Genomic DNA, 23745 nt, shown 5'->3' on the forward strand with positions numbered 1-23745 from the left:
ACGGGCCAATTTGATTCTAGTTTTAAGACAGTTTTGGTTCAATCTGGGTGGAGTCCATTTAAGTTCTTGATTAAGGTTCAAGAGTTCTGTCTTAGGTTTAATCAGGTCAGTTTTGGGCCCAACCCAGAACGTGGCCATGGTTGTTGTGAGCTGCATGTGCATATTTAGGGAAACAAGTTGTGAGCTCTCTCTTTCCGTCCTAAAGAGATGCCGAGTCATCACTCTGTTAGCAAAAGTGTATGCTCTGAATATAGTTTTACCCACCGTCAGAGGAAAATTGAACAATGACAAGCATCTTTAGGTTTGCTTGGTGTAAAAGGCTACCTGCTGTCATAATTCTCAGGATCCATTGAGCCAGTGATATCATGAATTTTTTAAAAGGTATGTTTCTGCAATGTTAATTGCAGCAAAAAAAATTTCACTACTGTTTTTGAAGCAATAATAAATGAAGAGATGAAAGTGGTAGAACTTGTAACTGCTTGTTGATTGAAGTGAAGACTCATTAGATGTCAGGTTCAAGCGATTCTTTTCAGTACTCCGCCGCCTCTGTTCAAAGGTTACTTTCCTGTCAAACTTGGCAAATTCTGTGCGTTCCTTAAAATGGACACCTTTGATTTTCGCTTTTAGGTACTGTTGATTTTATTCTTTTCCTTGAGCTTTTATTTTTGTTTATTCTTTGCCATCTTCGTAGCTTTCTGATCCATATATTTCTTCAATTTGGAAGCCAACTTTGAATTGATTTTGCTGTGCATTACCAGATGGCAGAAGAGTCTAATTCTTTGGAGTATACACCAACATGGGTAGTTGCTGTTGTCTGTTTCGTCATCGTTCTAATCTCTTTTTTTGCAGAACGTGGTCTTCATAATCTTGGGAAGGTACATAATCTATCTTTTTCATATAGTCTCTTTACAATCTTGAGCTAGGAAACATTTCTTTCCCCTGCCCTTTGTTATTTGTTTATGGTAGCATATTTGTTAAGTATTAGATATTGATGCGGACCTAGTGTCTAATAGGGAATACATATAGCCGATATCAACTAGTTTGGCATTAAGGCTTTTTATTGTATGATTGCATATTTCAGCCAAAATGAATACTTTACTGGAAGGAAACTTTTTCCAATTGATGCAATTCTGGTGATTGCTATTAGTTTTGGAAATGAATGTGGGAATTTATGCAGAGTGAACTGCAAGTGTTACTTTGATCATACATTGATCAAATGATCAAGTTCTTTAATTTAAATGCATTAGCTTTTCATATCCATATCCTGTTCAAATACTGTATCAGCTGACTGGATCCTGAACTGTCAAGCAATCAAGGGTTGAGCATGCATTAATGTTTAGCAATGTGCTCATGAAGCAACAGTTTTAGTCACCTGGCATGACATGTTTGTGCAATTCACATTGTAGCCTTTCCTCTGCCTTTTTGAGTTATGGAGTTTTTTCAGTGCATAAGTTGGAACTTAAATATGAAAGATTGATTCTTGTGTTTGGTTTGGCAATTCAGTGGTTGAAGAAAAAGAAACAAGACGCATTATTTGAAGCCCTACAAAAATTAGAAGAAGGTTTGATTCTTCTGTCACTATCCTTTCCTCCAGTGCCTTTCTGCACAACATGCATCTGATGTTTGATGATAACATTCTTTGCTTAATAATAGTTGCACTCTTGCACTTTCAAGCCTCTTTATTCAGTTCAACTTAGCTGGAAAAGGAAATGCATACATTATTTATTATGTAAGGTTGATCAGAAAATTATGTCTGCTGTATAATAGAAAATTATTCATACAATAACTTCACTTGCAAATCCAAGTTATTATCTGCAATTTAAGAGTTATTATGTGTTGGATTTAGATTGTCTGCTGAATTGTTAGCGGAAAACACCATTGAACACACACGCAGATTAGAAAATAGAGATAGAGAATGAACACAATAACTTTACATGGTTTGGCAAGTGTGCCTACATCCACGGTCAATTGCCTGCTTTTTTCACTATATGAGAATGAGAATCTTACAGCTCTATTTATATTGACCTAATTCTCATATCAGAATTGCTAATAAAAATAGGATTTATATAATCGCCTTCCATAATAAAAAAAATGCCCCCGTTTTGGTGCTCCTTCTCTGCTGGGGACCTTAGTGAACTGTAAATTTCCTTCTAATAAAATATATGAGCCATAATTCAATGCTGAATATGTCCCTGAAGTCTTTTTGACAGATTGCTGGTTTTGCTTATTATTTCCCTGAAATAATTATTCTGGTCAAGACTAAGAAGTCACAATGCATCCTAAGATATAGTTGATCTGATTACAGGTTTCTAGATTCATTTGTCTTGCCTAACAAAACTTTTTCTGATGCTTGTCAACAGAATTGATGCTTTTAGGGTTCATTTCCCTTCTGCTAACTGTCACTCAAGGTGCAATAAGCCGCTTTTGCATTCCACCTCATCTTGCAGCTATCATGCTCCCATGTAAGAGAAAAACTGAGAGCAGCAGTCATGAAAAATATTTTCATGTCATAAACAATCGACGACGGTTGTTGTCTGCAAGTAGTAATGCAGCTCACTGTGTTCATAAGGTATCTGACTTATGCTTTAATTCTGAGAAAATTTGTCAGTAACTTCCTATCAACAGGTTGATGATTATGCAATTAAAAATTACCTTGTTATTACATCAATAGGAGAAAAAAGGAGCTATAAATAGACCTGATTATATTGACATGTTTTGCCTTTACTAGCTATTAATTTCACCATTAATTTTCCTCAACATCTCTTCTCCAACTCTAGGAATGGTCTTACTCTCTCCTGAAGGTGTCATACCACCAAAATGATGGTTATTCATTATAGATGCAAGTGAAATGGATTTCAGGAAAATCATTTATCTAGCTTGTGCTTGTATTAGATCTTATGTGTCAAACTTATTTGTGCTGTTCTCTTTTTCTTACACAGGGGAAGGTTCAACTGTTTTCATTGGAAGCATTGCACCAGCTTCATATTTTCATCTTTGTTTTGGCAGTTGTGCAAGTGATATTCTGTGCCTCTACAATGGTTCTGGGTGGAGCAAGGGTAATGTATCAATGCTTCCCAAGTTTAGACTCTGCTGCACAATAATTGAATTTGTTGTTCATCTTTTTTTCCCCCTTCTCAAAGAACAAATAAAGCACAAACTTTAGTAACTGATATGTCTTATTTGTTTTAGGCTTGTAATCATCATTTTTTATACTAATTCACTAATTTCTTCTGTTTGTTCTAATTGAATAAATGTATAAGTAATTTGATCATACTGTTTCATCTCTCTCAACTTTAATGTGTTTCCCAGATGCCACATCTTTTTGTTGTTGAACATTTTCTTTAAATTTCATATAACAATGCTCAATTACCTAAATGTAGATAAGGCAATGGAAGGCTTGGGAAGATTCAATAAAGCCTAAACCAGAACCAGAAGGTTGCATGAATGGAGACAACTTTCTGTCTTAAGTGCTTAGTTTATATTATTCAGCTTTGCTTGTGTGAAACTAATCAATTTACTTTGTAGGTCAAACTAAGATTGCAGAAGAACACCACCATCACTTGACCAAGTTCCTTCATAAACACACAAAAGGATTTTGGAGAAAGGCAGCAGTTATAAGCTGGTTGGTAAGTCTCGAGTCATCCTATTTCTTATCTTGTTCTTCGTCTTTGATGAAAGCATAGAAGGGCTATGATAAATCAGTGTTTTGTCTGTGTGCTTGTTTTCAGATATCATTCTTCAAACATTTTACTGGCTCTATTACCAAGTCAGATTACATTGCCCTTCGACAAGGATTTATCAAGGTCAAGTTTCAATTACACAATGAATTAGTATATTAGCTTCTTCTTTTTACATGCTTTTGCAGCAAGTTGCAAGGTATGTGACACTTACATTTCCTTGATTTCCAGGCACATTTTCCTCATATGTCTCAGTTTAATTTTCATGAATACATTTTGCGGAATCTTCAAATGGATTTCAAGCAAATTGTTGGCATAAGGTAAGTCTTCTTAATAAGCATGATTCCTATCAACTGCCAAATTGCACTTGAATGCCAGCTAATAATTAACATTCCCCAATAGCTGGTACCTGTGGCTCTTTGTGGTGATCTTTCTGCTGCTAAATGTAGAAGGTAACTCTTCTTACCTTTCATTTTTTGCCTCTAAGGGACTGAAAATACCCTGCTGGTTTAATAACATGACATGAAAATATTGTATGCAGGGTGGCACACATACTTTTGGTTAGCTTTTTTGCCTTTAATTGTAAGTGCTTTGCATGAAAACACTCAATATCTTCAATGAATACATCAGTATTGAAAGTAATTATAATACAAGCACAATAACATTGATCTGAGATTGGTGGAATTGCAGCTTCTGCTGCTAGTAGGTGCTAAGCTAGAACACATAATCGCCCGTATGGCTCATGAGGCCAATGAGCAGACAGACAACAAGGAAGTGAAGCCTTCTGATGATCACTTTTGGTTTGGGAAGCCTGTCATTATTCTTCACTTGATTCACTTCATCCTGTTTCAAAATTCATTTGAGATTGCTTTCTTCTTCTGGATATGGGTATGTTGAATTTTCTTTATACTTGCATTATATTCCTTTTGTTTTTCCATCATAAAATTCAATCTGCAATCTGCATATGCAGTGCACTTATGGATTTGAATCATGCATCATGGAAAAACTGGGCTACATCGTGCCGAGACTTATTATGGGGTAATCAATAATCCATATACGTAAATATGATCTTGCTTGCAATTGCATACATAATAACATAATTACTTTGGCTTGTGGGTGAGTCCAGTTTGATTGTCCAAGTGCTCTGCAGTTACAGCACCTTGCCTTTGTATGCTCTAGTCTCCCAGGTGGGTAAAAAACCACTACCTATACACCAAGTTTTCTTTTATTCTGCTTGCATTACATACAGAAAAATCATGAGTTTCATTGTGCTGACTTTAGTTTTTCTTTGGTGAGTGAAGATGGGTAGCAAGTACACAGTAAGAGTTTTTCGTGGTCCTACACAATCATTGATAACTCGCTGGGCAAATATGCCTTCTGGAATACATGAGACTCCGGCTCATACCGATCAGTTGATAGCAGAAACATCTCAGAGTGCTGCACAAGAAATGATTGTTATAGAAGCAACTTCAGCATCAGTAACTGAGCATTCAAGAAATGATGCCAACCTTTTTTAATATATACCCTCTTCTGTTGTTGAATCATTCTTCTCCCAAGTGATATTGTTGTTAATGATGGAAATTCCTCACTCAAATTCCTTCAATTTGCCTGTGTATTAAATGCTAATAGTTTATATTAGATTTTACTTGAGGTAATTAAGTTTTGTCAACTTTGTTTATGTTAAATTTGTAGTTTTGGTTCTCAAAATCTTAATATATATGAGTAAAATTTCTAAGTGAGGATGATAATTCAACTAATAATACAATAACAACTAAATCTTAATTTCAAATGGGTTAGAATCAACTATATGAATATATATATATATATTTTTTGGCTATTCAACTCTGTTTGAGATTAGTTCAGCATCAATATTCAAAAATTTGTAAATATTTTGATTTTAGCAAGCTCATCATTTTGAATCTCCACCTTTTCCTATTCCCTCCTATTAATTTATCGCATTTTCGTATAGGTTCATTTGATTCAACTAACAATATATATCTAAAATTAACCTTAATCAAATTAACAAATAAAAAAAAAAATTCCTAGTTTGACTATTAAAAAGTTGGCAACAAGAATCGAATGGGATTTTCTGGGTTTCCAAATATTTTTTAGAGAAAATTAATATTTAGTCTCTGTATTATAGTGAAACTAATGACTTGATCATCATATTTTGAAAAATATATTAGTTAGTCTCTTAATTTTAATTCTGTTATACACTTTCATCCCTCCGTCTGTTTTTCCCGAACTTTTACTATTAATCATACACAATTTCGTACTTGAGTTTTTACCATTATAAACATTTTCGTACTTGAGTTTTTACCATTATAAACATTTTCTTTCTTAAGTTTTTATCATTATTAACACTTTAGTTACTTATTGACCACCTTTTAATCATTTAACTAAGCGGTTAAATTGACAAAAATAGATAGAATGACCAAACAATTAACAGAATCATCAAATGTGATGAACTGAATTATTTATTTTGAAAACAAGAGAACCACATCATTAATTTTGATATAATCAAGAGATTAAAGAATAATTTATTCTATTTTTTATGTCTCCTTTTATATATAATTATTTTTATTTTGAATAAAAATTAATAAATTATTATTTTGTTCATTATGAAATTGATAAAATTGAAGGTTTTGTGAAAAGAGAAATTTTTATGTCAAACTTTTAATTATTGTTTGTGGGATTGGAATTTTTTATTTTTTATTATATTACTTTCATAAACATTAAGCATTTTCTTTTGTAAATTGAAGAATATGCGTAGTAAAAAAATTGCGAGAAAAATAAAATGTTTAACAAAATCCCATCAACTAACCGTACATTTCAACCGTTAAGATTTATCTACAAATATCTTATAATTACTGTACTTAATTAGGAATATAAATTCTATCTATATAGAATATAAAACCTACTAAATAAGAATATATAAAATCCATATTGACTTTTCATAATACACCCTCTCAAATTGGAATCTCATTAATTTCAACACTCCCCTTAAAATGGAATCTCATCAATTCCAACACTCTCCTTGATAAGATTCTCATTGAAGCTGATAACTCCCTAACAAATATTCAGAAACACCAGTACAAAGGCACCAACACAAGGCACCAAAATACAAAGCAACTCACAGAGTTGTACTTACTCTCCGAAGGCGATGCCGATGAGGAAACACTAAAACAACAAAATTCAGCAACTCACAAGGTGGCACTTTCCTCTCCAAAGGCAATGCCGACGAGGAAAAAAAAACACCAGAAGATAAATCATTATCCAACAGCTTACAAGGTTGTGATATGGTGGTTGTCCAAACTTCAAGAACACCTTTTAAGGGAGAATCAAATGGGACAGCAGCTCAAAGGGCTTGAGTGTCCTCTTCAAGTCAACCCAGGAGCAAAAATAAACCAAACATAATGCAAATCGCACAATAATAGACTTTATAGTCATCAAATCAACGGCAAAACAACAACAAAATAAAAAACAAACAGGGTCACAAGTCCCCAAGTGAAGAACCAAGCAAAAGAGACCAAACACCATTGAAGAACTAGAAACAAAACCTCAGAAGTTTATCAAACCACATTGAAGAAACTGAACAAATCAAAGCAGCCCTAGCGTGAGTATGGGCAACCACAAGCAAGACCAAGAACATCTCTTACGGAGCACTAACCAAAATCTCCTCAAAACTGTTCTTGTAAACAGTATCCACGAACAATGTCATGAACAGTATCCGTGAACGGTGTCGTGAACAGTACCAAGCCCTAATGAATTGAAGGCTCCAATACTATGTTAAAATTTAAGAATAAGAAAGGACAAGAAAGGAAAGAACACAAAAGACTAAATCTTATTCTCATTAATTCTATAAAATAAAAGATTACATATTTACATACAAATATTCTATAACTACTCTACTAAATTAGAAATATATTCTACTATAATTACTCTGCTTAATTAGGAATATAAATCCTACACTAAATAGGAATGTAAAACCTACTAATTAGGAATATATAAAATCCATATTGACTTTACATAACGATCATTATTTTCACTTTCAAAGTTACCAGTAATGTTCTTGAGCTGGAGAAAAAAGGAAGAAGAAAGCACAAAAGACCAAATTTCCAGATAGCCAAAGCTAACTCCTTAAATCTCATTAAAAATTAACTATACAACCAAGTGGTTTGCTGAAGTGGTGTGTCAAGTAGTGCAGATTAGAAGCAAAAGGCTCACAATTTATATAAGATAATCAATCATTTTCTTTTACGTATTCTATTTTTGTAATTACAAAGATCAAGGGTTTAAAGTAAAATTGAAAAGGTGAAAACAAAAGTATGCTACAAACAATCAAGGACAGTAAAACCCCTCTAATATGACAAATATTTTTACAGGTACTAACAACTCCCTCCAAGTGTCTAGACTATGATGGGAAAGATGACAAACCTACATGATTACTCCTTTCAAGTGGGAGCTTTCCCATCTCGTAACTGCCTGGATTGTAGGCAGGAACTTCTTCAGTAGTCTCTGCCCTTTCAAGCTCTTGCAAAGCTCTTTTTGCGTAAACAGTGAAAGCGACTGTGGTAATGATAGCGATAATGCCGGAGATGACATTATATATGATTTCCAAAGTAGTCAAGTGATAGTTCCCATATTGCACATCAGCAAATGTCCTTATTAACCTACCACTGCACAAAATTATAGCAGCAATTAGAGAACGGCGACGGAGGGAGGGAAAGAAAAGCACAATTGTAATTTCCTAGGTAAGACAGTGAAACAACATCAGCTGAAAAGATCTTTCTTTTGGCTAAAAAATATATGAAAAAACATTTCAGAACTCTAGATTTTTTCCATATATTTAGGTGGTTTCCAAATATTATATAGAGATTTCTCCTGCAGCTAACATTACAACAAATTCACTGCATATTTTTGTTAAATGAAAACTAATATGCTGATCAAACACTTATAAGAATAAAAAAATTTAAGAAAAAAAAGAAAGAAGGACGGACCTATAGATATAGATAAAAGCTTCTGGCACCATTCCAGCAACTGAACCACATAAATATGGCCAAAATTTCATACTTGTTATCACAATCGCATAGTTGAAAATTGTGTATGGAAATGGTGAAACTCTAAAGAGTGCAACTACTTGAAATTGATGGAACCAACTCCCTTCCCCAGCAAGCCTGATCATAGCAGCTTTCTGGGGCCATCTTTTTAGCCATTGCTGAACATAAATAGCAAGTAGTCTATTTCATCATAGAAATCTTAAAAGAAAAAGAGGATCATCAAATAAAAATCACTGATCTTACATGGATGCGGTCACGAAACAGTAGCCCTATCAAATAGGGTAAGATCATTCCAATAGTAGTTCCAACCATAATTATGACAAACCCGATACCATATCCAAAAATCATCCCAGCCAACCACATGGAAGGTCCTGAAGGAATTAAAAACACAGGGAACAAGGCCAGAGAAGCAACTAGCACAAGTGCAAGGACTGGACGGCCAAAGGCAGTTGCTTCCCATTGCATGATAGGCAAGAGAACCTACAATGAGATTAAGCAAACTTTGGCATGAATAAACTGAGATAAGATCTAGTGAAGTCTCATCTGCAAAATCTGGATGCATGCATGTGCTTTTGTGTTTGTATGTGTGAGCTTAAGAAACTTAAGATTAAAAATTCCAGACACTGCATGCTTGCATGTAGCAGCCTAAGAACTAACAGCATTCTAACATTCCCAGGAAAGCCAGCAAATTTATAGTTATTAATAAATGATTCAGATTTAAAGACACCCGTTAGTTCCTGACAAATTAAGTTTGGTAACTGTAAAGATCTGTGTCATCCTTACAATGCCATAAATTTAAGCATGGGACGTCTAACTGTGTCTTTAATCATACAAATAAATGCAAGGGGTAAAAGAATAACTAAAAGCTTGTCAACTACTAACCAAAGAATACATAGATTGATATTCAGAAAGCATAAATTAAATGATGGCTAGAGATGGAAATAAAATAAAATAAATTATAAGGGAGAGAAATTAAGTACCTTCTCAAAAAGAAATGGCACTCCCCATTTCAATAAAATAAGAAGAAGTATAATCAGGAGAATGCATAGTGCCAAAGCTTTGATCCACCAAATTAAAGATTTAATCCTTGCATTTGCTTCAGTTTGCAATATGTGGGTGTCTTCAGGTTCAGCTACTCCTGGCTCATTGGAAATAACAAGCCTAACATATTCACTGTCCCTTAAATTCACACGGTGATGCTCAGAGTTTGCAGCTTCTTTGCCAGACTCCTCAGAGGTCTCTGGCATTTTTACTAGGAACCCCTGAGGCTGTATTTAGCAATTAAATATAAAACCAATCAAAAAACCAAGGTTTAGAATATGTACACACACAAACACAAACACAAACACAAAAAGCCTAAAAAAACCATGGATCCATTATTCATTCAAAAACCAAAACACATAAGATCAGCTGCCAAACGATTTTTTTTTTAAATAAATAAATAAAATAAAAACACCTGAAAGTAAAAAAATTTCAAATTTTCGTTCATTAAGCAGCCGAAAAACCCAGAATCAAAAGTAACCCAAATACCCATAAGTCTCCGAGATGGTTAAAAAGAATATGCGAATCGATGATTACTACTAAGAGATGAAGAAGACACTGAGTTGAATAAAGAAAAAAGAAAATTCATTAGAAAGTTAGGGTTTTAGATTGCAATAGATAAAAATCCAAATTTGAAGTGCTACTTTACCTCTCTCTCTCTATATATAAAAATCAATCTATCTGTAATGGAAATTGAGAGGAGGAAATGCAAATCGTACAGGCCGTCAGAGAAGAAGTCGCCGACGATCGTAGGTGGCTTGATCTTCACACTTGTTAATTAAACAACAACAAAAACCACCAGAACCGGGAAATGAAAAGAAAGGAAATGCAAATTAAAAAAAGAAAAAGCAAATCCAATTCCAAATTCAAATTCAAAAACGTAGAACAGTGGGCAGCCGATCCAAATTGCTGACGTCTGAAAAAGATTGAACTTGAAGGAAAAAAGGTTGTCTTGTCTGGATAATATATGCGAGTAAATGAAGTTTCCGCCACCAACTGATTACTGACTTTTCCTTTACGTGTTTTTTAGTTATTTAGTTATTAAGTCGTTAGTCAAACTATCATTTTTTATTTTATTATTATTTTCTTAATTTCTTCCTGGATTCTAGAAGTAAGACGTTTTTTTTTATAATTTCTTATGCTTTGATTTTTTTTTTAGGTGGTATTTGGATAAGAGGTTTAAGTTATCTCATAGAAATTTCATCTGTAATCACTACTCCAAATGTATTTAGGCTTAATTCGATAGTAATTTTTAAAATAGTATTTAATATTTTTTATATTATTTTATGACATAATATTTATAGTAATATTTAGAGATTAAGAGAGTGATTCATAAAAAGTTACACATTCTAAGTTATTGATACTATCCACTCAAAAATCTAACTCAAATAGCCAGATTTGTCCAATCAAATAGTTAAACTTATCCAACATGGCAGTTAAATAGCCAAATTTTGTCCACATTTAAAATCGAATAATGTTTTGAAGTCAAAAAAGCCGAACAAAAGGTAGATCGAGTGAAACCTTCGTTTGCCCTTCTTAACAAAGGAACGTATACCAACAATAACCGTACCAAGAATCAAACAGAAGGCCAAATTTCATGGACCGAGCAATAAATACACCAGGAATCAAGCAAAGCAGATCTCATGCTAACAATCCTGAAAAATTAGCCAAAATTACCTCCATAGATGAAGCAATGATTATTTTTTTAAAAAGCCTATAAATACTAAACAAGATACCAGAGTCAGGTAAGCAAACTCTTTCCACAATTCTCATTAACCAAATATTCTCTAATACTCTCTTGAACAAGATCTCTGACTGGAGCATCAAAATGGCCTGTCAGAAGTCCATCCACCTCACTTTTTTCTTATTTTAAGCCTACGTGACATCAGGACTAGGATCTGTGAACTACCGGCAGCATCCGTTATAGAGGTTAAGGAAGTGTTTTGATTAGAGTAAACAAAATTTTATCATCATTTTTACATTTAATAACTAATTGAACTGTTATTTTTTCTGAACACTTCTATTTTAATAGCTATATAAATAAAAATTATATTGTTAGCCCTTTAATTTGTGCCAAATAGTCATATCAACCATTGAAAGGAATTTGTAGTAAAATATCAAATATGTCACGTGACTATTATTTTCGTTACGTGTTTATCTATAAAATTAAAATAATAACAATAATTTTAGAACTAAAATTAGTCCCATTTCTTTAAATTTGGATTCCTTTCTTCTCCCTTATCATCATCTTCTTCTCTTTCTCTTTTCCTTTTTTGTTGGAACTAATTGGTTGTTAAGGATAATTTGTTGTTTGGTTGCTGAAAAAATAACGGAAAATAATCTTTCTCTTTTCTCTTTTTATGGGAACTAATTGGTTGTTTAAGGGTAATTTGTTGTTTGGTTACTGAGAAAAAAAAAAAAAGAAAAACAATAATGAAAAAGGAAATAATTTTAAAAATCTTCCATGTGGGTCCTCCAATGGATCCTCATGGAAAATAACTTGAGGGAAGTGTGACCAAAGTAGCTATGCAATTGTATCGTGTTAAATGAGTTGTATCATGTTGAATTAATCTAATACAATTTAATATTAATTATATTGTACCGTATAACCCATATAATAAAAAGGTTATATTTGTATTTCAAATATAAAAAATATCTTAAGGCATACAGATTAACATGGATTGGGATCCATGTGTATATATTTTCTTCAAAAATCTTTTTACAAAGATTGAAAATTTATTTATCATTTACAAAATAATCAATACATAATTTTGTCTTTTTTTTTTTTCGTCATTTGACCCTCAAGAGAGAAATAAGTCATTAAACGTTTTTTATGCATGAACCTCTCATGAAATTGAAGCAATTTTTAAGAAAAGTCTTTCAAGAAAATTAGAAAATATAATTTCTTATTTACATATGCCAGTTTTCCTAATAAAAAAATTAAAAAATTAATTTTTTAATTTTTCTAAATTTAATTAAGATTTGGGAAATAGCTTCAAGTTGTTTTTATTGTTTTTCTTTATAACAAAAGTTGTACTTTTAAACAATTTTTCAAATGAAAAACAATTATTTATCTATAGCCAAAATTCACTACAAGAAAGTAAAAAATAGCCAAAATTTCATTTGTAATTAACGATCACTTTATCGACGATTTACCAATGAAAGAGGGAAGGCAAGAAAATAAAAATTTTAACCAATTTTTACAAACTACATTACGTACCGATTACCGACGATACTTTTACCGACGTCATACTTTCGTAGGTAAGAATGATGCCAAATATTGGCTGCAATTTTAGTGATAAAAAAATAAAATATATCGATGAAATATTTTATTGGTAATTACAGATGAATTTATATTTAGTCGGTACTATCCAAAAGAAAATAAAAAATAAAATTTTAAATACGATCGATAATTACCAACAATACTAAATTTAGTTGATAATTTTCAAAAGAAAATAATAAAATAAAATTTTAGAAAGTTTAAAAAGAAAAATAATAAAATAAAATTCTAGCATCATAGTGGGCCTATGATGTCCCTTTGTTATAATTTAAATAAAATTAATTAATTAATATATTAATTGTATAAATTAATTAATATTATAAAAATGACTATATATTTAACTAAATAAAATTAATTAAGACAAAAGAAAATTTTTATTTTAGTTATTAATTAAATAAAATTCATATTATTTGTAACTAGAAAATTCAAATTCCATCCTATAAAAGAAAATTTGTATTTTAATTATTAATTAAATAAACCTATATTATTTATAACTAAAAAATTGAAATTCCCTCCCCCAATTTCCTTCGACTCCCTCCCCTTCTCTCTCTCAACAGCACTATTGACACTTGGCATTATTTTCTCCTACTATTTAAAAGACAAAAGGAAATGAGATATGACAACAGTAGCTTCTCTGTAACGCCCTCACTTTAGGCAGCTCATACATTCTACTGTTCCGATTATTAACGTCTGTTCGGACAGCTAGGATGTCTGAAATTACATTTAAACTAGGGTGAGGAGATATAAATTGATTGAATAAATATCAAGAAAAATTTAGAAAAAATAAAAGAAATGAATTTCAAGTGAGTTAAACGAGCCGGAGATCACGGCAATGAGTGATCTTAATGGGAAGTGATTGTGAATACAATTGTCAATCCCAGACCTGTGGGGAAACTCTTGTAAAATAAATATTGTAACTTAATTGAAGGAATTATGAAGTCTAAAAGGCAATAAAAATACCAAAAAAATTTAAGAAATTTAAGTCAATTGGTAAAAGAAATTATAACCCGATAAGTTTAATGAAAGGCATTTTAGTTATTTCACTATTAATGATAAATTTTGACCTAAATGTCAGTCAAAATAAGAGAGAATAAAATATTAAAAATAAATTAAAATTATGAATTATGGAATGGGAAAAGAGAAAAGAAAAGAAAAGAAAAAAAAATCAAAACATAAATAAATTATTACATAAGCATGATGTCATAATGATATCATTAAAAATTATAACCAATGGATATTAGACAAACATACATAAAATGGAAACAAAATTTACTTAAATAATTAAAAGACTTATCTTCTTCTTCCTTAATAACCCATGGCCAAACCACTTAAACATTCCTTCCACCATTGATTTTGTTTATGCATAGAAGAAAACCAAAAAGTAATCACCACAATTTCAACATTCATTAATGATAGCTCCAAAATGAGCTTGTAACACTCATTTACTTCTTTCTGTTAAAATATCTCAAAACGAAATTTAACATATGGGCTATAAATTTATATAAAGGAGATCTAAGATTGAATTGAAATAAAGGAAGTAAGTTAATAAGATAGAAACATCACTTATTTTGATCACAAATATAAGGTGATGCTGGTATTCCACTTAGTTACATGGCTCAACCTCCTTAATAACATGAATCATGCTATAGTAGTTAATCTAGAAGGAAGATAATTCACGAACCCTGAATCTACAATCATCAATATGTGATATTAAATTATGAACTTTTAAAAATTTAAAACTATAATTGTATTAGGATTATAATTATAGAATAACACTAAATATATTGACTAATTTAATTTTTATTGGCTAATTAAATAAAATAAAATTAGTTCTTTTTTTTTTTTAATTTTTCATAGGTATTTTTGGTTATGCCATTATTTCTCCTTTCTCACTTTTATTTATATTATTTATATTTATAGATTTATGGACATAGAGATAGATAAATATTACACTAAAGTATAGCTATGTGAATAGGAATTCTTTTCGAAGAAGAGTATTATCCTCGTGCAATTACATAATTTATTTAAGATTTTTAATATATTAAAATAATTAATTCTTCCTATATCTAATAATTAATTCAAGAAAGCTCAATATATTAATAAAGAAAATAATTAATATATTTCATTTTAATTAATATAGTTTCCAATTAAATTAAAAAATTCTTAATAGAATTATATTATAGAATTTGGATTTAGATATTAAATCAATCTAATAAATCAACTTTAAATTAGCTAAATATGACTAATACAAATTCACATTGAATTTGGCAAAACTTTTTTATTTTATCTACTTATTAGTTTGACACAATATATTAATAAATTTAAAACTTTTTTGTCCAATATATTAAAAATATTTTTTTATTGATTATGTGGGTTATATTGATTGAAATTATTTTTTATAATATAATACATAATAATTGTCTTTTTTTCTATTGATTTTATGGCTTATATTAAATAGAATTTTTTTATGAATTAAGATATAAAAAGGATTATAGTTTGTTAAGTTTCTAACCAATGTCGATAATAATGAGCTGTAAAAAAAATATCAGTCTATGATAACTTTAATTTAATAATTATATTCATATCTTAATTTGTTAATGTGATTTTTGTTATTTAATAAATTTTATTTAATTTTTTATATGTAAATAAGATTTTTAATATTAAATTATTAATTAATTATATATTTAACATGAAAATATGTGTTATAAATTTAATATATAAAACCATGATGATGGAGTTATTGTTTTTTTTTTTTTGTTTAACTTAGGATTAATTACAAGAGTTTTACTTGTATTAGAGTCTTATTTGTAATAATAAAGTTATTGAAAATTAAAGATTTTTTTTTTCTTTTTACGTTATTTTTTTTATAAAATATTGCTTTTGATATTTATTTATAATAATAAAATTATTAAAAATTAATTTTTTCTCTTTTACATTATTTTTTTTATAAAATATTGATTTTGATATTTAAAATTTTAATATTAATTTTGAGTTATTATTAAACTAGAATTGAGATTTTAACTTTTTTAAATATATTGATTTTTAATAGATAATTAAATTTAGTTTTTTATTAATTTAAATAATTAAAAATACTTGTAAATAACATAAATCATAAAGGGTATTTTTGATAATGTCAATGTTTCCCTCCTATATTTATATATTATATAGATTATAATATATAATTATAGGTAGATTAATAATAATTTTTATTTTTTAATTTTTTATTTTAAATAATTATATTTTATAAAATTTTATATTTAATAGAAGTTAAATATAAATAAGATCAAGAATTTTAAATTTATATAAATTCTAAAATTAAAAATTTTAAATTTATATAAATTTTTAAAATTAATTTAAATAATAAAATATAATTATAATTAATTTTAAGCATAAAAAGCAATTTGGGAAAAAGCTAATCTTCTCCCTTTATTCATTTATATATAATATAATTTTTTTTACTTTTCATAAAAAAGACTAAAATTTTCTTAAAAAATAAAAATAAAAAATCGTTTTTCACAAGTGAATATAATATAGTGAGTAGAATTCTAATTGGAATGGAAAATTTTTTTTAATTTACTTTTTTTTTTTTAATGAATTTCATATCCTGTTGATGCATTCCCAAAAACAGCGATGAATAGACGATTATACCCCTAATATTTGTTGGCCCATAGTAGTGAAGGTGAATCAGTAAGATGAATGGCTGAGATATGAGAGGCTTAAAATCCAACGGCCAGCAGATCTCAACCAGCCCTTTATATTCATCTTATTCAACCAGTTTATTTCTCTCGCGCTTTGTGGCAGTCACAGAAGCTTTTCTAGGGTTTACGTAGTTCTGATTCACAGTTCAAGATGGTGAGTACCAATTACGATTTCTAGGGTTTTGTTTATTTTTTGAATTGATTTTGGATGGTTTTCTAAAATCTTGTAATTGCCTCTGCGAAGGTTCTTCAAAACGATATTGATTTGCTCAATCCTCCGGCCGAGCTCGAGAAGAGGAAGCACAAGCTCAAGCGCCTCGTGCAGTCTCCTAACTCATTTTTTATGGTAAAAATTTTTCTCCTTCTCTTTCTTTGTTGTTGTCGTCGTCGTCTTCGTCTTTTGAATTTTACGATCTGATTGATGTAAGTATCTTTGGATTTGCAGGATGTGAAATGCCAGGGCTGCTTCAACATGTAAGCTCTTTTAGATTCTTCTGTACATGCATGCTATAATCTTATCATTATGTATAAGAAAGAACGTTTTGAAACCTACCCTTTTGTGCATAGTTCAAGAGTATAGTTCCCAGGGAGCTAAAACTGTCTTTTGAGCTTGTAACAGTTCTGTTCTTGATGTTTAGCAATATGTTATTTTTATTGTAGCTTAGAAGTATTTAGGAGCTGAGATCAATTAGCAGATGTGAAAATGGTGATAAAAGTTTAGGAATTGGGAAGAATAGAGAGAAAGAGCAAGAGGGAGAGAACAGAGTAAGGAGTTTGGGGAGTAATTCATTACTGGCTATTTATAGTAATTATTCTTGTAGAGAAGAACTACAGAAATACAACTATTCTAATGAATTCAAAACGATAACATCTTAGTCAACTCTAAAAAAGACTGATTTCAATCTCAATTTGAAACAAAGTAGTGCATCTATAATTACTACTACTATTATTATTGTTATCACCACCATCCTTGTGTTAAAATTTTATATATGTGGCAGAACTACTGTGTTTAGTCACTCGCAAACAGTGGTGGTGTGTGGGAATTGCCAGACAGTATTGTGCCAACCAACCGGTGGGCGTGCAAGGCTTACAGAGGGTTGCTCTTTCAGGAGGAAGGGTGATTGAAGATGAAAGATGATATGTTGCTTTTTCTTGGTAAATGCAAGTAGAATTCTTTTTAAAGGATGATGGTTTCGACAAAGGAATGGGAGCACTTTTGGCCTTCAATTGTTTTTTTTGGTGCTATTTTGTTAGCAAATATCTCTACTTTATTGTTGCTATCTGATTTTGTGTTGCATTGCTGCACTCAAAATCTGGTGTTGTGTGAAAATCTCAGATTATATTATATCTGTCAAAATGTTATTATCTTTGGCTAATTTTATCTGATTATCATTTTTTCTGTTCTGTTGTCTCCACTCTAACTTAAGCTTTATGGCTTTGTATGCCCCATTCAGTGTTTGGAATTTAGTTGAGGTGTAGCGGGACTGGAAATTGAAATTAATTATCCAGGATTTTAAAGTTAGAAAAAAGTGTGGAATGCACTGTGCACATTCATTGTGAATCAGATGCATAGGTTTGTTCTCTTTTTTCCAATTGGAATCTTGAGCTGGGACTTTTCTGCACTAAAAGTACTATGCTTTGCATATGTAAAAGCACTTTCCTATTTGTCGCTGTGCTTTGGCACTTTAGCGAGCGTCTTTTTGCTCTTTTGACTACATTGATTCAACCTCTTATTATATTGAATTATATAACATTTGGAACTACTAATTTCTTTACCAGTGTCATAATTTGTTTTGCATCCATACTTAGATCCGAACACCTTGTTGTGGTCATATTTGCAATCATTTATTCTGTTTTGGATTTATGCTGCCGAATTGTTTACTTGAGATAATGTGGGTGCTTTCAAATATTTCTGTTAACAATCTATTGTTAAGAGTGTATATGTCTTTATCATGTTTTTGTTATCTTTTTTTCATTTAGAATTTTAACTGTTATGTTTTCTGTCTTTGAGGCTTCCGAGTTTGTTGTTATGGTTGAATAACTTGCAAGTTTTAGTATATGTAGGAAGACTATTAGGTCTATTATTTATAAGTTTATCTGTCAGCAACTTGGGTATCGAGGATATTGGGTAAGAAACTTGGCTATTAAAGATGCTGGTTCAAGACAACTTTCACAAATGGGCACATTTTTTTGATTCTTGTCCTCACCTAGGATGCATGAAGTTTTAGTAGGCAGCATACTGTATTAATCCTTTCTGGTTGTGATCAGAAAGATACTCATAAATATAGTTTTTAAAGTTCTTATCTGATACAGCAGGTTCAGATATAATCTTAGCAAAGTAGAATAATTTTTCATACTTTTTATTTTAGACGATCAAAGAAACCTTGTGTAATCTGTGATGTGAAGAGTTTAAGCCACTACAGGTTATTAGAAGAGCTATTAGACTATTAATGGGAAATTATTATGCATACCAATTGAAACATATAAAATTCAGCCGAAGGGGGGAAAATTGGGCCAAAAACTTTGCTAAATGGAAGAAAACTGGACCCAGTAGTAATAGGAAGAGTAGATATTGTGATTAAATGAAGAAAGTCACAGAAACTGTCTCATTTAACTGGAAAACTCAAAATGAATATCGTATAGCGGTTATCTTGTCTTATAGCTAAACTAGCTCATAACATAACAACAAACTCCAAATCAATTGCCCCTCGTTATAGCCAACTAAACTAAGAACATTTCCAGAAGATCACTAACAGCTTCTTTAACGACTGGCTGGCCTGGTATTCGGCTATGTATATATATATATATGTATATTAAATCTGTTCTTAAATGATACAAAATCTGAAAAGATAAATATATATTTATTTCAAATAAAAAAAAATCATTTTGTGAAATTCAATAGTAGCCAAGGAAGAGATCTACAGGAGTAGAGAAAAAGAGGAGAGGAACAATGATAATCTTGTAATCTATTTGCTCTTCGATTTTCTTTTTTGACAATAAAATTTTCATTTCACTCGACAAACACGTCAATATTACATTTGAGCAAGAACTCCAATTCCAAACAATAAAATAAAGGAAAGCTTATTGGCAATTTCTCCTTTCTTCTACTACTTGGCCTGTTGACATGGGAAATTTTCATGATGATCTTCATCTTCAAACACCACCCACACCTTGCTTATTTTGGTCTCCAGGGTACATGAGAAAAGAGCAGAAGACAAGCTAAAATTATTAGTTGCATGATCCTTTTGATCTCCTTTTGCTTTCAACTTGGTTGGCTTATTTGCAAGGCATTCCAGTATAGGAGAATGATACTTTGAACACTGCTCCAATGTCTTCACATGATCCATGGAGATGATTTGCACTATTGGGTACTCCAAGTTCTTATTATCAATAATTCTTTTGCAATTCTCATACAGATTATGAAGCTTTTGGCTTTGCTGAGACGCTCTCTGGAGTATCTGGCAGGCCAAGGCTCTGGCAGGCATAGTGAAATCAAAGAACATATTAACAAGTGCTGCTATTCCTTCACAATATGTCATGTAAACTTGGAAGCTCTCTTTCAAGGTGTTACTCATGGCTGCCTGAGCAAGATTATCTGAAGGTAGAATATGAATTGGAGAACAATCCAAGACCTTATCTATAAAGACTTGACACTTTGGAAGTTCACGAAATATCATATCAATCCACTTCTCATCATAAGACTTAAATTGCAGCCCTTGAGACAAAACATTAACAGGTTCAAGCTTTCCTGCCTGGTTAATGACCCAACCTATTCTTTCTTCAAGATAAGCAGCATACTTATGAAGGAAAGAAACACAAGGATCAGAAGAGAAATTGGACGTTCTGAAGAACCAGCAGGTGCTGATTTGAAGATGACCAGAAATATGTGAGCAACGAAGCTGTTGCTCAAAGTAACGATTGCCTCCGCGGAGGATTCGATGAATAAGCAAGAGAGACTTAAGGGCTACGAGAGGATCTTTTGTCTTGGAAAGACGGCGAGAGATCCTCTCAGCAAGAAAAGGGACGGATCCTGGAGCATTTGAGACCAAGAAAAGGATTTGATGCATGTGTTTATCGTCAATAGGGACATTATCATGAGCAGTTGCACGCACAACTGCGATCTCTATATCGGAAAAGCATTTGCCTTCATGATTGTAGATCATGGCTTTGCCAATAGCTGCATGATCTTTCACTGTGCCAATAGCTAGCTTCAACTTGCCTTGTATGTCCACCCTCATTTTAGCTTCTCCTTCTTCTTCTTCTTCTGTTTTCTCTGTTGTTGGACTGTGAGGTGTAATGTGTGGTAAATATGCTTGACTACAAGTAGGCATATATAAAAGGAAGTACAGAGAGAGAGAGAGAGAGAGAGAGAGAGAGAGAGAGGTAATGGAGAATCAAATCTCCATTATAAAAACATGCCAAGTAGCCCCTGAAAAGTCTCTTCGGAACTAATGAGACCATATGAATTTAGAAAAAAAAAATCAAATTATTCACTTGGCATAGTCATGTTAGATCAAGTCCCCCACTCCTAATTTCGTTACTAAAAAAATATAATTAATATTTGAAATAAATAAAAATTACAAATTAATCTCTTTATTTTTAATGAGCAACGATTTATGAATTTTTAATATTTAATTCTCTCAATAAAATATCCTCCATTTAAATTTACCATTGATTACAAGTTAATAATCAAAAGTATTAGTCAAGATATACATTTAACAATAAATATTAAAAAAAAAAAAGCAAGACTAGGATTAAGAATTGATCAATGTATTTTTAAAACTTAAATTCATCAAATTATATAATATGATAAGTAATTAAAAATTAAAGAAAAAAAAAATAAAGTAGCTTGCAAATCAAGTGATTAGATTGATCACATATGCCATCAAATGCAAGCAAATTGAATCATCATCTTCTATATAATTGGGAAATATCAAAAAGGGTATCCAATTTATTGGTTGAACAATGAGTTTGATGGACAAAACAAGTGCATCATCTGTGCTGCACACACAAGGAACATACAAGTACAATATAGCATTTGAAATAAATATTAGTTTCATACAGTTGTTGAGAATATATGTTTTAAATTAACATTTAATATGATAAAAATGTATGCTATTTGAGTTTTCAAAAGCAATTATTTGTATATATGTGAGAAAATTTTGTCTAGACTCAATTCACTCAAAATTTAAGATACAAATATGTGAGATATATATATGTATTTAATAGGTGAGTTTTACTATATAAAGACTTATCGCGTTAGCAGCTAATCACACATGTTGCTCAATAGTTAGTCACTCTCCTCTAAAGAGCATTAAAAATACAATAAGACGTGGCGGAATGAAACATAACTATACTTGAGCTATCACACCCTTATAATTATATCAATAGAAATAAATATAAAATAAAAGTGTATCATGCTCTTTAATCTTTGAAAATTATATTTTACTACCCAAATTTCCTGCCACTTGACATTAAATTCATAATTAATTGATTATTTTAGAAAAATCCTGTAAGTGGCATGATATATAAATAATTAATTAATTTATAATACCATACAATGAATTAGTCCATAAATAAAGGGAAAGCAATTGAATAGAATAGTGAAAATGCTAAGTATCACTAGCCACAGTGCTATGGAGTTGACATTTTATTACTAAAACAATCTTCATCTTTTTAATGGAGATGAATTGACTGTTGTGAATTTGAAATTCAACACAAATGAATTCTCTTTTTTTTTTTTTATTTTAATTTTTGGGTTTGGATATGAATGAATAAACCTAATCCTATGAGAGAGTCAACGAGGCAAAAGGGGGTTTGTGTAGTGGTGGAGTGGAGAAGAACCTTATTCATTAGGAATTGGATGCTCTCTGCATGCTGCTTTCTTCCTCTTCCCAAGCATCTAACTAGATAATTAAATTAGCATTGTTGACTTTGGATAGTTCCTTCTTTTCCATTTTCACAGGTTCTTCCTTATTAAAAATTATAAAACTTTCCATTCCTTTTTCTTTGTGGTTGCAACCATCTGGCATGAATGGCACATGGTTATGTCTATTTAATTTCTGTATTTTAAATAAAATTAATTAATTTTTTATAAATAAATATTTATTATTAAAATAAAGAAAATATGCAATGAAACTAAGATGGTGTTTTCTACCTGTTTATAAGCTTTAAAAATAAATTTACTTGTTTATTTATAATATTGTTTAGACTTATAAGTTAAGCTTATAATCTGAAAAAAAAAAAAAAAAAGTTGAGAGAGACATTCTTTTCATTTTGGTACTTGTAAGCACCGAGTTTTTTGACTAAATATTTTAGCATGTTATCATTGTTTAATTTTTAAAATTTCACCATAAATCTCATTTAATATCTTTTTAGTCATTTTAATAATAAATGAGCTTATAAGCTATTTTTTACTAAATACATCAACTGTTTATTAGTCACTTATAAATATTTTAATCAAACACATAATTACTTAAAATTTTAAATATTTATAAGTTTAAATTAACTTATAAGCACTATGTGTTTATAAATTAATTTTTATAAGTTAAGTTAAACACCCTCTAACTATTTGGTCATTTTATTTTAAAAATACATTAGTTAGTCTTTATAAATTTTGTTTCTTATACTCTTTAATCTATCCGTCTAATTTAAATCAAAATTTATATTATCAGTATATTTAAAGAAGAGAAAATTGATCATTACAAGGATTAAATAGTTTAAAATTTAGAAAATAAAAAAATTATAATTGTAATTTTCAAATTACAGTAACCGAATGAAATTTAAATTAATACATAAAATGATCAAAGGAATTAAAGAGTAAAAAAAAATATAAAAATTAAGTAATATATTTTTAATTAATTTCATTAAAATGGATTGAAGAAATAATATTTTTTTATATAAATTACTAGCTTTTTTATTTTTTTCTTATGATCAGGTGAAGTATAAATCAGCTTAATTTAGGTGCACACTAAAGCATAATCTATCCT

The 23745-nt window shown here is 30.4% G+C and overlaps 4 protein-coding genes across 6 annotated transcripts; 2 read left to right on the forward strand and 2 right to left on the reverse strand.

Moving 5' to 3' along the window:
* Positions 1-83: 83 nt before the first annotated feature.
* Positions 84-5194, forward strand: LOC110649639 (MLO-like protein 13). Of its 2 annotated transcripts, XM_021804304.2 has the most exons (15): positions 84-627; positions 759-875; positions 1504-1561; positions 2361-2569; positions 2940-3056; positions 3381-3435; positions 3526-3626; positions 3729-3803; positions 3909-3997; positions 4080-4129; positions 4219-4259; positions 4368-4565; positions 4648-4715; positions 4804-4864; positions 4979-5194. In XM_021804304.2, the coding sequence occupies exons 2-15, from the start codon at positions 759-761 to the stop codon at positions 5192-5194; spliced, it is 1455 nt and encodes a 484-aa protein (XP_021659996.2). In that variant the 5' UTR covers positions 84-627. The 2 variants fall into 2 exon arrangements, with proteins under 2 accessions (XP_021659996.2, XP_057987921.1); XM_058131938.1 differs by lacking the exon at positions 84-627 and having other exon boundaries at positions 685-875.
* Positions 5195-7885: 2691 nt separating this feature from the next.
* LOC110649640 (uncharacterized) lies at positions 7886-10781 on the reverse strand. 2 transcript variants are annotated; one of them, XM_021804306.2, is made up of 5 exons: positions 10498-10781; positions 9718-10005; positions 8981-9217; positions 8678-8895; positions 7886-8356 (listed from the first exon to the last, which is right to left on the reverse strand). In XM_021804306.2, exons 2-5 carry the CDS (start codon positions 9982-9984, stop codon positions 8092-8094), a joined length of 987 nt encoding a protein of 328 aa, XP_021659998.2. In that variant the 5' UTR covers positions 9985-10005; positions 10498-10781; the 3' UTR covers positions 7886-8091. The 2 variants fall into 2 exon arrangements, with proteins under 2 accessions (XP_021659998.2, XP_057987922.1); XM_058131939.1 differs by having other exon boundaries at positions 10428-10781.
* Positions 10782-16755: 5974 nt separating this feature from the next.
* Positions 16756-18155, forward strand: LOC110649643 (40S ribosomal protein S27-2). The gene is made up of 4 exons (XM_021804310.2): positions 16756-16910; positions 17001-17102; positions 17202-17230; positions 17755-18155. The coding sequence occupies exons 1-4, from the start codon at positions 16908-16910 to the stop codon at positions 17879-17881; spliced, it is 261 nt and encodes an 86-aa protein (XP_021660002.1). The 5' UTR covers positions 16756-16907; the 3' UTR covers positions 17882-18155.
* Positions 18156-19586: 1431 nt separating this feature from the next.
* On the reverse strand, positions 19587-21070 carry LOC110649637 (putative clathrin assembly protein At1g33340). Its single transcript, XM_021804302.2, has one exon. The coding sequence runs from the start codon at positions 20992-20994 to the stop codon at positions 19864-19866; it is 1131 nt and encodes a 376-aa protein (XP_021659994.2). The 5' UTR covers positions 20995-21070; the 3' UTR covers positions 19587-19863.
* Between the last annotated feature and the right edge of the window lie 2675 nt (positions 21071-23745).

The sequence above is a fragment of the Hevea brasiliensis genome, chromosome 13, assembly GCF_030052815.1.
Source record: "Hevea brasiliensis isolate MT/VB/25A 57/8 chromosome 13, ASM3005281v1, whole genome shotgun sequence".
Taxonomy (NCBI): domain Eukaryota; kingdom Viridiplantae; phylum Streptophyta; class Magnoliopsida; order Malpighiales; family Euphorbiaceae; genus Hevea; species Hevea brasiliensis.

Bases quoted from the DNA above. Each gene is read 5' to 3' on its own strand.
- LOC110649643 (XM_021804310.2), top strand. The intron at 17,103-17,201 runs GTAAAAATTTTT...TTGGATTTGCAG, and splicing joins CTCCTAACTCATTTTTTATG to GATGTGAAATGCCAGGGCTG. The intron at 17,231-17,754 runs GTAAGCTCTTTT...TATATGTGGCAG, and splicing joins TGCCAGGGCTGCTTCAACAT to AACTACTGTGTTTAGTCACT.
- LOC110649640 (XM_021804306.2), bottom strand. From the start codon at position 9,984: ATGCCAGAGACCTCTGAGGAGTCTGGCAAAGAAGCTGCAAACTCTGAG. The intron at 8,896-8,980 runs GTAAGATCAGTG...ATTTATGTTCAG, and splicing joins TGTTTCGTGACCGCATCCAT to CAATGGCTAAAAAGATGGCC. The intron at 8,357-8,677 runs GTCCGTCCTTCT...AATTTTGTGCAG, and splicing joins GCTTTTATCTATATCTATAG to TGGTAGGTTAATAAGGACAT.
- LOC110649637 (XM_021804302.2), bottom strand. From the start codon at position 20,994: ATGAGGGTGGACATACAAGGCAAGTTGAAGCTAGCTATTGGCACAGTG.
- LOC110649639 (XM_021804304.2), top strand. From the start codon at position 759: ATGGCAGAAGAGTCTAATTCTTTGGAGTATACACCAACATGGGTAGTT. The intron at 2,570-2,939 runs GTATCTGACTTA...TTTCTTACACAG, and splicing joins CAGCTCACTGTGTTCATAAG to GGGAAGGTTCAACTGTTTTC. The intron at 3,998-4,079 runs GTAAGTCTTCTT...ATTCCCCAATAG, and splicing joins AAGCAAATTGTTGGCATAAG to CTGGTACCTGTGGCTCTTTG.